Below are 16,233 nucleotides of genomic sequence, written 5' to 3'. Positions count from 1 at the left end.
AAATAAAAATAGTTAAACTAAAAAAACCTTAGTTTAAATAAAAAATACTCTAGACTATAAAATCTTTTTTATATTTTATAAAAGTATTTTTCAAAAATAATTTAGTTACTAAATAAATCTATATATCAGTAAGTTAAACTTAATAAAAAATTAACTATTTTTAATAAAATTCTAAAAATTAAAAATAATAGATTATTTAATTTATACTCTTTATAAAAATTTTTCTTATCTGGTATAGTTGTTTTTAACAGGTTTTTTAAATAGTATAATATTTAGTTTAGAATTATTTTTTATTTATATTATAATAAATATTTTAAAAATATTAAGTATTTTTTATACTATATTTAAAATTATAATAATATAACTTTTAAGTATTTATATATATCTAAAATTTAAAATAATCCAGTTATTTTAGATATATAAAAAGAAAATATTAAAAAATTAAATATATAAAAACAGAAAATATATATATATAAAAACTTAAAAATAAAGAAAACTCAGCTAAAAATATTTAAAAATAAAAAGATATAAAGATATATAAAAAATCAGCTATATAAAAATAAAATATATATATATAAAGATATAGAAAAAAAATATAAAAGTTAGAAATAAAGAAAACTCAGCTGAAAATACTTAAAAATAAAAGTATATAAAAATATATAAAAAAAAATAAATAAAAAAGTATATAAAAAAATAAAAATAGCACAAATAAGAATATATAAAAATAAAAATATATAAGAAAATATATTAAAAATAAAAAATAACAGAAAATATATTATTATTATATATTAAGTATATTATTTAAATTCTTTTAGCAAATCTATTATATTAATATCTATTTTATTAATATATTTATTTCTCTTAGAATTATATTCTATAAATTAAATAAGATATTTGATTATTTTAGAATTATTTTTTTTAAAATACTTATACGCTAGTCTGCTTATTAGAATATATTTAATTTTATATTTATTTTTATTTTTCTATTTTTTTGTATCTTTTTATATTAAAAATAATTTAATATATTAATAATTATATAAATTTTTAGTTTTAAAGACTGGTTCGAGCTGTATTATAAAAATAATTAAATAGATTTATTAATTTTAAAAATTTTTAAATAGTATATAAATCTTTCTACTTTTTTAAGAATTTATAATAGATTTATATATTAATTATTTAGCTTATTTTTAATTATTTTTAATATACTTTTATTTATTAGAAGATTATATTTTTTATAAAATTAAAAATAAACGTTATTATTTGTATTAAATTTTATAAACTAATAATTAGTATTATAAATTTACTTTATATAAATAGCTATAAACTTATATACTTCTTTTATATCTAAATATATTTTAAAATACTATTTTTAAAATAATTATTTAATTTATATTTATAAATTAGTAAGTAGTATAGTATATATAAATATATATAAACTTATTTTTGTAACTATGTTATTAGAATTATTAATTTAACTAATTTTTTAAAATAAAAATTCTATTTATTAAATATAATAATATTAAGTATATATATATTTTAATATAAGCTTAATTATCTAATTTATTTTTTTTATTTATTTATTTATTTATAAATAATATACTGTTAAGTAATATTATATAATATTTAATTTTTTAAATATATTAGTTTAAAAACTATTAAAAAATTATATATTATAGTTAGATATAAAAATATAAAACTAATTTAAATATTTATAAAAATATAGATTATTTAATATAACTAAATATTCAACTAATTTATTTTATAAACTTATTAATAAATACTATAAACTAGTTATATTTATTTAAAAATTTTATATATTTATTTTCGAATATTATATCTCTAGATATTATATATTTATATTTAACTAGAAATAAACCTATAATAAAGTTAATTATTATTATATAAAAAAAATAATTAATAATATAATTAGCTAAAAACTGCTGAATAATTTATATCTATATATATAATTATATAAATAATCTCAATAATAGTATATATATTTATCTAATAATATATAATTTTAATCTAATATAAAATTTTTAAATATTATAAAATATTTATTAATATCTTAATAACTATTATTATTATATATTATATAAAAAAGATTATTAAAAAAAATAAAATATATACAGTTATAGTTTTTAGTATATTTATACTAATATTATAATATTTTTAAGTATATATAATAAACTATTTTTAAAATTATATAAAAATACTATTTTAGAATTTTTTATAAACTTTAAATAATATATATAGTTTTAATATTCTTTAGATATACTATATAAATATAATTTTTAAAATTATCTAATAATATAATTATTAAGTTAATATATTCTTATATTTTATAATAATATATAAATTTTTATAAAAATAGACTTAATACTTTATTATTTTAAGCGATTACTAGCTCGGCTTTAAAAAAATTATTAAATTTAACTAATATATATAATATAATTTTAGCTAAAAAACAGAATAAAATATCTATTAGATTATTAATTTTTCTAGATTTATAGTAGATTTAAAAATAGTATTTTTATATAAACTAAAATATTTAAGTAAGATAAAAATTAAGCTGTTTTAATATTATTATATTAAATATTATTTTTTAAACAAGTCTTATAATATTTATATTATTTATATAAATTATTATTAGTATATATATAGTTTTAAGATAATATTTTATTTTATAAATTATTTATATAAAATAAGATATTTTAATTTTTATTAGCTAATAATTATATTTATAAACTATAAATAATTTATTCAAAAATAGAACTAATTATATTTATATATATAAAAACAGCTTTAATACTTTATAAAACTTATTATAATTAAGATAATAAAATTCAATATTATATTTTTTATAAAAAATATTTAAATTAATATATAATTATTATTTAAATTAAAAATATATTAGTATTCTATTTATATTTATATTAAACTTTATTTAAAAATTTTTAAATACTACCAGCTTTTTAAATATTAATATTTATATAATATTATTAAAATATATCTTTTAGCTTTAATTTTTTTAGTTTAATAAGTTTTTAAAAAATACTATTTTTTTATTTTAAAAAAATTATATATATATAGTATATTATAATATTTTATATTTTAAATAATTTGTAATTCCAAGATAGTACTCTAAAACTAATAATATATTAAAAAATAAAAAAAACTAGATTATTACTATTTTTTTTAAAGTAAATAGACTAAGATTATTAATTTATTAATTTAATAACTATATAAATAAAAATATTATAAAAATTTGAATAGACTTAAACTTAATATTTATTTTTTTAAAATATTTAAATACTTAATTTAGATAGTTAATATACTAATTAAAACTAATTAATATAATAATTAAATTATTAATATATATTCTACAGAAGATATAAAATTTTTTAAAATTAAGATTTATTTATTTTTAAATATATAATACTATATTAATAAATTTTATAATTATAATATAAAATATTTTTTATTTTTAATATATAATAATAGTAAGATAGTTATAATATATATATTTAATAAACTATTAATAGAAGTATTTATAAATATTAATTATTATAATATAAATACAGCCGGCTACTAATTAAATAATATTATTTTATAATAAAACTAAATAAAAATCTAATATAATTTTTTTATTAGCTTTTTGTAAATTAACTACTATATATTTTTTTATTATTTTTATACTAGTAATAAAGTCGACTACTATTCTTTAGATTATAAATACTAAATATATTATAAAAATATAGCTTTTAATAAAAAATATTTTTTTAAATATATAAAAAATTAAATATTTTATTAATAATTTTTTAATTTTATTTATTAATATAATATATATATAGCTTAAACAGCTTAGTATTTTTTTATTAATATTTTTAGCTATTAATTTTTAGATATATTAATTATTCTAATATTAGACCTATCTAACTTAATCTATATATTATATTTATTAATTATTTTTATAAGATAATAAATAGTTTCAGGATTTTTATTATAAATAACTTAGCATATTAATAATATAATAATATTTTTTAAAACTAAATATAAAAACTTATAATTTTTAGTTAATTTTTTTTATTTCTATTTTTCGGAGTATTTTTATTTTTATTATTTATCTTACTATCTTTATACTTATTATTTTAATATCTTTATATATTTTTTTATTTAAAAAAATTAGTCTTTTCTTAATTAGAATTCTTTTATTATTTTTAAAATTAGTAGTATATACTAATTACTCTTTAATATAAATTTGGTATATATTTTTTAGTAAAAAGCAGATAAAATATTACTACTAGTATTTATTAAAACTAATTAAATTAATATATTGTAAATTATACTTATTAGAATAATAAGCCAGTTTTATTATATATTTTTTTATTTAGTATATTATAATATATTTATTATTTAAAACTATTTCTAGTCTGGTATATCTAGCTATTATTATATTATATAAGATTTGATTTATAATTTATATAAAAATAAAATCTAAATTAATTAAACATATATATACTATAAGATCGTTTTATAATAAAAATTTAAATATATAATTTATATCTTCTAATAGTTTTATTTTTATATAAATAGATATATATATTATATTATATATTAGTACTACTATATACTTAACTAAATAAATTAATATATTTATTTATTTTTTAGCTTAAATTTTAATATTAATTAGTATATTTATATAGTTTTTTAAATATATCTTTTAATAGTAGTAGTTAAATAAAATATTTTTATAATTAATTATATTAGTATTAATAAATATATTTATCTTAAACTTAGGATTATTTATAATAAATATTCTTATAGTAATATAGTTATATTAATATTTAATATTAAACAGCTTAACTAAAAAACTAATATTTTTTTATTTTATTATTATTTTTAGAAAGTATATCTCAAGAATAATATACTTACTTATAATATATTTAAAACTAATATTTATAATATAAATATTTCTACTAATAAAATAAAACTTAATATTTTTAATACTTAAGATAAAGATTTTACTAATTAGAATTAAACTATATTTTATATTTAAATAAATTATTTAAAGATTAGTTTTTTTATTAAGATTTATTATTATAATAACAGCTCGCTATATATAAAGTATATTAATATTAATATTTTTTATATCTAATAAAAATAAATATATTATTAAAAAACTTAATATATTTTAGTATAATATTTTTTTATAAATAATATAATATCTGGAAATATCAGTAAAAAACTTTTTAGTAGAATATTTTTTACTATATTATTATTTTCATATATTAGATTATAGATCTGAATAAAAAATTTTAAAATTATTTCTATTTTATTTTAAATTTATAGTAGTAGATTATAAAAACTAGTTTTTTTTTATTTTATAATTTATTTAATTATTTTATTAATATATTTATTTTTTAGAATATCTACATACGCGGGTATTTAAAGAAAAATAATATTTTAAATTTTAAAAATATTAGTATTAGTATTAAGCTGGTATTTTTAATTAATTAAATTAATAATTTTTTTATTAGATATTACTCTAATAAAAGTCTTAGATTTTTTAGTATTTAAAAAATATTTTAATTATCGGTATATATCTTTAAAAAATTCTAAAAAATTAGATTATTTCTTACTATTCGAAAAATAAGAATAATACTAACTAGTTTTATTATTAGTATTATATATTTTTATTTTATTTTTATATAAATTATAAAAACTATTAAAAGATTAAAAATTATAATAATAATACTAATTTATTTTATTAGATTAATATTAATTAATAATTTTAATCTATTAATATAAATTCTTATAATAGTTAGAACTATAATTATATAAATAAAATATATTATAAAAGTTTTTTTTTAATAATACTAATTATTATTTTTAAAAAATACTATTATAAAAAAAGTTTTTATTTTATTTTAATAAATTTAATATTAGTACTAAGTTTTAGATTTTTGCTTATAAATTCTAGTAGTAATCGAACAACCAGATTATAATAAAATATTTACTAATTAATAAAATAAATATATAATAGAAGAATAATTAACTAAAAAAAAATCTGCAGACAGATAATAAAAATATTTTAAAATAAAAAAAAACTAAAATTTTATATTAAAAATATTAATATTTATTAAATAGAAATCTTTAGATATAATCTTATTTATATAATATTAGATTTTATTAAATATATAGATCTACTAGTTATATTATTTAATATAATTATAAATCTAAAAAATATATTAAACTAATATAATATATATTATTATAAAAATTATATAAATAATATAAAAGAAATATTATTTAGTAAAAATAAGCTTTTAATTAGATTTTTCTAAAAATTTAATAATTTATAGAATTTTTAAAATATAGACCTCCGTATATCAAAAATAAATATTAAATATAAAATATTTATTAAATAATATTTTAAAAAATTAAATATAATATTTTTTCAACTCGTTCTTTTTTTTAAATCTAATATAATAGATATTTCGGATTTTAAAAAAAATCCAGCTAGTTAATATTCGGCCGTAAATCTAACTAATAAATTTAAAACTATTTTTTATTAAAACTAGTTTTGGTAAAATTTATATTAATATATTAGCTACTTTTTAAGCTTAGAATAATTAATATAACAGATTTTATAGCTAGCTTAATAATAGATATAAAAACTTTTTTTATTAATTTTAATTATTTAAAATAATAATAATAAATAAAATAAAAATTTCAAAATATAAATACTAATATATATATAATAGATTATATTTTATAAATATACTAAAATTCTTAATTTAATATAATATAGTTCTTTTTTTTATTATCTTTTATTATAATAATAATATTATTATTAATATAGCTAATATTTTTTATAAACTTATTTATTATAAAATCTATATTATAAAAAATATAAAAAATTAAAAATAAAAATAAACTTAAAAAAATTTTTATAATAATTTATTTTTAGAATTAGATATATTCGGATATTATTAAAATAGTATATTATTATTTTAAAAAAGAATTCGATTTAATAAATAATTATTTTTAAAATATAAAACTTACAGAGATTATATAATATTTTTAAATAACTAATATTATTAAAAATACTAAAAATATTTAAATATAAAATTAATATAATTTTTTTTTAAATTATAATAATAATTTTAATTATTATATAAAATATTATTTTAATATCCCGGCCGCAGCAGCCGCCGAAATAATTCTTTAAAAATAATAAATAAATCTTTATTAAATAGCTTAATTAAATAATAATTATATTTTTTAAAATCTTTTTTAAGATATTAAATAAAATAATTAGCTAATATATTTTAAATATTTTATAATTATTTTTATCAGGCTTGTAGAAAATAATAGTAATTAATTTTTAAAAATATTAAAAATAATATTCTTATTTTATATAATAATTAAATAATTCTATTAGTAAAAAAATTAGTCTAGAAATTCCAACAGCTATAATTATTTATAATATTTAATTAAAAATATTATTAAATTTAAAAATCTTATTAAATACCGGCCGGTAAATAATTCTTATTATTTTAATAATAATAATAAAAAACTATTTTATTTTCTTTAAATAAATATAGCCGGCGATATTAGTAAGATCTATAAAAAAATATTAAAAAAATTATTAAATAATATTTTAGTTTTAATTTTTAAAAAATAGTAAATAGTATTATTTTTTTTATTAAAAATATATATACTTAATATAATAAACAGTTTTTATTTTATTTTATTAAATTTTATATTTTATATAAATTATTGCTAAATTTTTTTATATAATTTTAATAAATCTTATAATAAAAATAAATAATTTATTTTTTTATTATTTAGATTATATATTAATATTTTAATATTTAAGCTTTAAAAATATAATAATAAATCTATTAAAAGTTAATAATTTTTTATTTTTATATTTATATAGTTTTTTATAAATAGTAGTATATTAGATTATAACCAGTTTTAAAATATAAAATAATTTACAGCTAGAAAATAAATATTTTAATATTTTTAATAATTTGATCTACTAGTTTATTAATAAAACTATTAATAACAGCAGTTAATATAAAATATTATTTATTAAATATAAAAAAAATAATTATAATAATAAGCTTAATAACATTTATTATTTTTTAATTATATTAAAAATATAAATACTTCTACTGCAGCTATATATTAAGTTTAATATTAATAAATAAATAATTAAAAATATCTAAAAAATAATCTATTATTTTAATATAATAAACTTATTTTTAATATTTCTAAAAAATAAGATAAAGATTAATAATAATATTATAGCAGTTTTTTAATATTTTTAGAAAAATTTAAAAATTTTTATAATTTAAATCTACTATTATAAAACTTACAGATGTTTAGATTATTATAGTATAATAAATTTAGATTAATTAATTAATAGACTAATTAACTAATTAACTAGTTAGTTAGTTAATAAACCACTTAATAGATTAATTAGTAAACTAATTAATTAAAACTAGCTGTTAGTTTAAGCCGGCCGAATAATTATATTTACTAAAATAATAATTTTTAAAAATTATTATATAATTAGAATCTTTAGCTGCTTTATATACTTAATATTAAACTATAAATTAAATATTAAATAGTTTTTTATTTAGAAAAAATTATAAATATTAAAATTATTAATTATTAAATATTAGATTTTTTAATTTAAATTTTTTTTATAACTACTATTACTTTAGTAAGAACTATTATTTTAAAATTATTTTATATTTTTAAAAGATTATAAATATTATATATTATTAATACTAGTAGTATTTTTTTTCAGCTAAATTTAAATAAATATATATTAATATAATATATTTATTATAATAAAAAAAAACCTACTAAAAGTTTTTTTAAATAAAAATATATATTTTTAGATATAACAGCTGTAGAAAGATTAGCTAAATTAATATATAATTTTTTTTATTTTTAAAAAATAATAAATAAAATTAATATATATTAAGATTTATAATTTTTATAAAATAATTATATTATAATTTTATTTATAAATATTTTTTAATAAGATTATTATAGCTAGATTAATTAATTAGTATATATTATATTCAAAAATCTAAAATATATAATTATTTTCATAGAAATAAACTACTAAAAAAATAATCTTAAAAATATATTTTTAACTAGATTAAAAAATCAAAAAATTATTATTATTAAAATCTAATATTATTTTTAATAAATTTATTATTATATTTAACTACTTTATTTCTAGCTATAATTATTTTAGTATATTTTAATTATAAATATTTTTAATATTATTTTTTAAAATCTTATTATATTTATATTTAGCTTCTCGGCTTCTAATAATCAGAATATTAATAATAATAATTTTATTAGAATTAATAGTATTATAAAAATATTATAGTAATAATTAAATATTTTTTTAATATTATTAACTAAACTTATTATTATTAAAGTATTAATTAATAGCTATAAATATTTTAATAAATAATTTTTATATTAAATTCTCTAAATAATGGATTTAGACTAATAGATTTAAAAATATTTTTAAAAAAAATTAATATAACTACTAATTTTATTATATTTAATAGTAGAAATATTAATACTGGTATAATAAATTAATTATTTAAATTTTTAATAAATAATAAAATCTTCTATATATCAGTAGATAGAAATAATAGTAAGAATATTAATAAAAATTATTATAAAAAAAATTATTATACTAAATATTATACTTACTATAATAATCTTTTTTAAATAACTATATAAATATTTTTTACTAAATAAAATAAAGATTATAAATACTGGTATTAGTAGATATATTAACTATAATATTATAAAATAAATTAAAAATAATCTAATAATAAATAAAATAATTAAATCTAAAAATTATAATATAAATTTTTTATATTAGTTTATTTTAGCCGGATATATCAGCTAGAATTTATATATTTTTTAAAATATAATTAATAATATATTTAGTAATATTAATTTAAATTTTTTTATATTTAGTTTAGTATTAATCAGATATTATAATATATTAATAATAACTATATTATTAGTATCTAGCTTAAAAAAAACTAGATTTTATAATAGTATATTATTTTAATTTTTTTTTATTTACTTTAAGCAGACTTAATAGATAGCTGAATAATTTTTTTAATAAAAATAATATTAATAAATATTTAAAATATTATAAATCTAATATTAATATAAGTTATAATTTTTTATATAAAATAAATAGTATATAAAAATATTATAATAATATTAAATATCTCTAAAAAATAATATTAATTATACTAAATAGTATAATATTAGAAGTTAAATTATTCTATATTTAATATCTATTTTTATAAATATAGCTAGTTATAAATAAGCTAGTTAATTATATATAAATCTAAAATAATAACTATTAGAAAAAACTTAGTTTTTATATTATAATTTTTCTAAAATTAATTAATATATAGTATATTAGCCTTATTAAGCTGTTTTATATTAATTTTTATAATTTTCTTTTAATTTTTTTCTTAAATTAAAATAGTAGATATTAGTCTAAAAGAATATTATAAACTAGAATAATATATTAATAATTTATAATTAATATATACTTTTTTCTCTTTAAAAAAAACAGCTAATATTAAATATTATAAATTAGTTTTTTAATATTACCCGGAATTATAATATATAGATTAATATTTCTAAAATATAAATATTTTATTATTTAAATTTATATTATTATTATAATATTATCTGCTTTTATAAAAATATTTTAAATCTATTTTTAGATAATTTTTAAATATTAGTTTTTATATAAAAATAGATTATTACTCTACCGCAGATATATTTAAAAAATATTATTATTAAAAATTATTAATAGAAATCTAATAATATAAATCTAACTAAAAATAGATAAAATTATAAAAAATATTATAAAATTTTATTATTTTAATTTTTTTATTTTTAAAATAGCTAATAAAACTATTTAAATCTAATTCTTAAAAAATTAAATTAGATTATTAATACTATCTGGTATAATATTATAATTATATTTTATAAATCTATTTATTTTATAAAAATAAATTAGTTATATAGTTAGCTAATAATTTTATAAATTTATTTAGTAAATATAATTATATATTAAATTAGTAGTTTTATTTTAAAATAGTTTTTTATATATTATATAACCACCTGATAATAAGCTTAAAAATATTAAGATTAAATAATATTATAAAATATGTTAGAAAAATAAGACTAAATAATAAAAGATATAATATAATATTAGACTCTAAATTAAAATTAAATAAAAAAATAATATTAATATATTTAATATAAAAATAAAATATTTAATTATAAATAAAATTAGTAATTATATAATTTTTTACTATTTAATTATAATTAAAACTAACCGGCTGGTTCGGTATTATATAATATAATTAATAATAAAATATATTAATAAATAATATACCGGCTGTATTATTAATTATAATAATATACTAATTATATATATAATTTTAGAATTGATATTATTTTTATTTATAAATATAAAAATTTATATATTAATATTAAATCTTTTTAAATATTTAAAATATTAATAAAATATATAATAGTAGACTATATAGTAATATAAAACCATATTAATATCTATAATTTTATTTATTTTAATATAAAACTATAATTAATATATATAAAAAATTAAGTAAATAAGTTAAAAAACTATAATTAAAATATATAAAAAATTAAGTAAGTAAGCTAAAGAATTATGGTTAAAATATATAAAAAATTAAGTAAGCAAACTAAAGGACTGTAGTTAAAATATATAAGAAATTAAGCAAGTAAGCCAAAGGGCTGCGGTTAAAGCCAAAATTTAATAATAAAAAATATATAAATATTATTTATAATATTCTAATATTAGACTCAGAATAATTTCTAATAAAATAGCAGTCTAATTTATAGTAAAAGTATTTTTAATAATTATAATAATTAGTTTTTTAGTAAAAAAACCAGTAATATATAGTAAATAGATTTATAAAATTATATTTAAAAATAATAAGTTTTTTAAATAATTTTTATTTTAAGATTTAAATTAGTTTTTCTAAATATATAATATTAAATTAATAAAAAGTTTTTAAAATTAATTACTCGATTTAGATTTATAGAAATACTATATATAGTAATTTTTTAGATTTTAAAAAAATATACTAATATAAAATAATTTTTTTCAAAAAAAATATTATTTATAAGTATAAACTTAAGTTTATAATTAAAATTCTATTTGAATATTAGTTAAAATATATCTAAATATATTTAAGCTTTATAAATAAGTTTTTAAAATTTAATAAAATATTTATAAAAGTTTTATTATCTCTGGCAGAAATTAAAAAAATTATTTTAAATAATATATTTTTTATTTAGATTTTTAAAGAAGTATTCTCGAAGAATAAAAATATTTAAATAATTTAAAAAATATTTTTTTATTCTTAATATAGAATTATATTTAGATATAAGATCTTTTTTAAAACAGCTAATAATATAAATCTTATAAAAAATAAATATAATATATTAGTTAGTATTAATTTTTATTTTTTTAGATCTAATTAATAAAGTAGTAGAGGTTAGAATAGTTATTTTTAAACTTATTAAAATTAAATAAATATTTAGAAAAAAATTAAAAAAAGATTTAAAATTAATTAATATAATTATTTCTATTAGAATAGCTATAGTATTTTTAATAATAAATCTAAATTTCAAAATTTATACTAAAATATTTATTATAAGAATAGTAATCTGAATAGCTTTAATATATTTAATCTAAACTTAGTTTTTTTTTAAATAATTTTTTAAATAGTATTTATTTTTATAAACTAGTAGTTTAGATTAGTTTTTTTTTAAATTTATTTTATTTAATAAAAAAATAGTATATTTTTTATAATAATAATATATTAGGTCTTGGTAAATACAGCTTTAATATTTATAATATATTAATGTAATCTATTATAATAATTATATTATTTTTTAAAATATTTACTAATATATTAAGTAAACTTTTCTGAATTAATTAGTATAGCTAGAAATTATAAAATTACTAATATTTTATTAGAACTACTATTTTTAAAAATAAAAATTATATAATATTAAAAAATAAACTAGTAACTAGTTTTTAGTTTAGTTAAATAATAGAAATAATAGTTCTAACTAAATAATTTTTCATAACTAGTTTTCTAAGTTTTTTACTAGCTATTAGATTAGATAATTATTAGATTTATAAATAAGATATAGCTTAAAGAACTATAATAGAATTAGAAATAAATAATTAATTAAAAAGATTATAGATTATATATAAAACAGTTAGAAAAAATAGTCAGATTATTAGAGTTAAATAGATTAAATAAATTAAATAGATTAAACAGATAGAATAGATATATTAGGTCTGTATTATAACACAACTGGTAATAAAAAACTAATTAAATTAATAATTTATATTAGATATTATTTTTAGTACTAATTTAGATATTAACTAATAAAATTATTTTAAATATTTTTTTAGAAATAATTAAAACTTCTAAATCAATCGTATATTTTTATTAAATATTTAAGATATAACTTCCTTTGCAAAAATATTTTCTAAATTAAGAAAAAATCTTATTAACTTTTAGTATTTTTTAAAAAAAATAATAAAATAAGTAATCTGCTTTATAGTATATTGAAATATTATTTTTAATTCAATTTTATATATTACATCTATTTATTATCTAATAAATTATTTTCTAAAATATAAATAGTAAGATTATAAAAGCTAAAGTAATAAAATAATATAATAAATAAATAATTTTTATAAGATCTAAAATAATAATATATTATAATAGAATATTATTCTTAATTCTTTTAATTTGTTTAATCTATAAGACAGCTGCTATCTTTATAAAAACTGCGGCCGGCTCGCTTAATTATTATATGGTTAATATCTGAGGCTTGCTATATAGATTTCTCCTCGCGATAACCGCGAAGATTGCAAGGGCTGGTTTGGGCCCTTACACAGCCGAGGCTCAGCAAAATAGTATAGTATCTCACATCTATGGTCTAGGAAAAGGTTTAGTTGATTCCCCTAACAGTAAAAACACAGAGAGTTCAGGACAGCTTAACATCTAATTCCAGCAACTGATAAGAGCACCCGGTCGAGAACAGCAGAACTCGCAATGGTGGAACAATGATGGAGTCGGCTTCAGTCACCTTGCTCTTATGACCTGACTAAGTACTAGAATGTACCTTCTATCTCTTACGTTTCTCATCCTCTTTTCTCAGCCTTTTACGACTCTCATGAGCAATCATGTCACTCAAGTCCTCCTGGAAATTCCAACCTGGGTCCATGTCGCGATACTTCTGTGACTCGTAGAGTTTCTTGATATCAGCCTGCCCCATTCCGTCTCCCGTCTGCAAAGCATCTGGGTCAAAAGAAACATCGACATCACCCGGCTTTTTCCGCTTTCTGGTGCTGTCATCAGATCCCAGAACCGGTAGGTTGTCCGAAGTCTTGTGAAGATCATAGACTCTATCTGCCCCAAAAAATCCCTGGACATGAGCCTGCCTCTCTGGGATAATCTGGAAGGCGCTTCTCTGGGCTGTGGATTCCTCTGTTTGAGTTCCTCGATAATGCTTCCGCACGTCGAACTCACCAGCAATGCTTTCAGGGCCGCCTGTCTCCGTTGGAACAGCGGATGTCAACCCACTGGGCGTCTCCAAACCACTAGGAGTTTGCATTCCCGTGTCCACATCCTCATCACCATCCGCAACACTGCTAGCTGCGTCTTCTTCATCGTCATCGCTCTCATCGTCACTTAACTCCGGTGCCTGCAATTCGCCCCAAAGATCCTTCTCCACAGGCTCACCCTGCTGGACAGCCTGCTGAGGCTGTAGAACACCGAAGATGTCACCACCGTAGAGGGGCCTATTATGCTCATCGACCGGAGGCTTTCCATACCCACCCGGGTGATATCCCCACATCGCGCCTGGAGGCGGGGGAGCGTTCAGACCTGGTATTTTGAGAGCAGGATAGGACGGAGGCGGACCATACCGTTGTTGATTGATCAACCATGGAGGTGGGGCACCCGGGGGCATATTCAAAGCCTCTTTTAACTCAGCACTAAGCTCTCCAGGCCGAAGATGTCTTAGATTAGTCTCATATTCCTTGCCCTCGTAGTAAACCTCCCCGTAACGTGTGAGTTCTGGCTTTGTTTGAAACCGAAAAAATGCTTCATAGAGCTTCTGGTAATCGATATCCAACCTTCCCATCTTCGGCTGAACCCTCTCTCTTTGCTTTTGTTTTAAAGTCGCCTGCTCTTGCTTCTCCAAAGCAGCATCACGCATCTCAGATATCCCCGTTTCCTGAATGAACTTCGGCAATGCAAACGGAGCCTTTTCGACTCCTCGTTTCGAGGATAAATATTCTCGCTTCAATGACCAGTGCGCTGGTACAGGCACAACGTTTCGATGCGATTTGAGGTGAACAAGCAGCCTTGGATCGGGCGCTGATGTGTCTGTCCATTCGACGATCTCTGGCTTTCGAACCATTGCCTTCAATTCGGCGACAGAAAGTTTGTTCAACTCCTTCCGTTTTCGTCTTGACAAAATAGGCTCTTTCGCCTCTTCGTCCGGGATTTCATTATCGTCATCGAAATAAATAATAGGTCTGGGAAGCTCCTTTGTTTCCGGTCTTCCATCCTCGGAGTCTTCAAATTTGCCAATGACATCCTTATATAAATGCCATAGTGAATCATCTCCCTCCGAAGGTATGATACTTTGGAAGTTTTGCGAAATAACTTCGGGTCCAGGGAGCGAAGGGTCGTCATGTCCCGCGGATTGCCCATTAGGCGTGCCGCGGATAATGTCGGTCGAATTAGCCTGTACAAAGCGCGAATCAATTGACAAGGTCGTTGCTAGGCTTTGAATCGAAAACGTACCTGAGACTTCAGAGCTTTCTTCTTTGCTCTTCTCAGCTGATTTTTACTGGCTTTCATAGCTGGCTGTCAGTATGATTAGAACACTCGGTTGTTCTTCTCTTGGCTTCGCAGTGACCTGCTAAGGGATACAACCGATAGGCTAGAAAAGCTGTGTGAATTGCGTAGTATTGGTAGGTAGGTCAACAGGCTAGGTTCTTGTGCCTAGGAGCAGGGCGGCGAGGAAGTTGCGTGGTCCGTAGGTGTTCCAGCCACTAACGCA

At 15.5% G+C, this 16,233-nt stretch overlaps 1 protein-coding gene across 1 annotated transcript; it reads right to left on the bottom strand.

The window, feature by feature from the left end:
• Positions 1-13,957: 13,957 nt before the first annotated feature.
• Positions 13,958-16,184, bottom strand: BO72DRAFT_423423 (U2 snRNP complex subunit CUS1). Its single transcript, XM_040942837.1, has 2 exons — positions 15,975-16,184; positions 13,958-15,915 (listed from the first exon to the last, which is right to left on the bottom strand). The coding sequence occupies exons 1-2, from the start codon at positions 16,029-16,031 to the stop codon at positions 14,287-14,289; spliced, it is 1,686 nt and encodes a 561-aa protein (XP_040804130.1). The 5' UTR covers positions 16,032-16,184; the 3' UTR covers positions 13,958-14,286.
• Positions 16,185-16,233: the final 49 nt, after the last annotated feature.

Source organism: Aspergillus fijiensis, assembly GCF_003184825.1.
Source record: "Aspergillus fijiensis CBS 313.89 unplaced genomic scaffold BO72scaffold_10, whole genome shotgun sequence".
Taxonomy (NCBI): domain Eukaryota; kingdom Fungi; phylum Ascomycota; class Eurotiomycetes; order Eurotiales; family Aspergillaceae; genus Aspergillus; species Aspergillus fijiensis.
Note: the sequence above shows the minus strand (reverse complement) of the source record. Positions and strands in the feature narration are given on the sequence as shown.

Bases quoted from the DNA above. Each gene is read 5' to 3' on its own strand.
- BO72DRAFT_423423 (XM_040942837.1), bottom strand. From the start codon at position 16,031: ATGAAAGCCAGTAAAAATCAGCTGAGAAGAGCAAAGAAGAAAGCTCTG. The intron at 15,916-15,974 runs GTACGTTTTCGA...CGCTTTGTACAG, and splicing joins AGAAAGCTCTGAAGTCTCAG to GCTAATTCGACCGACATTAT.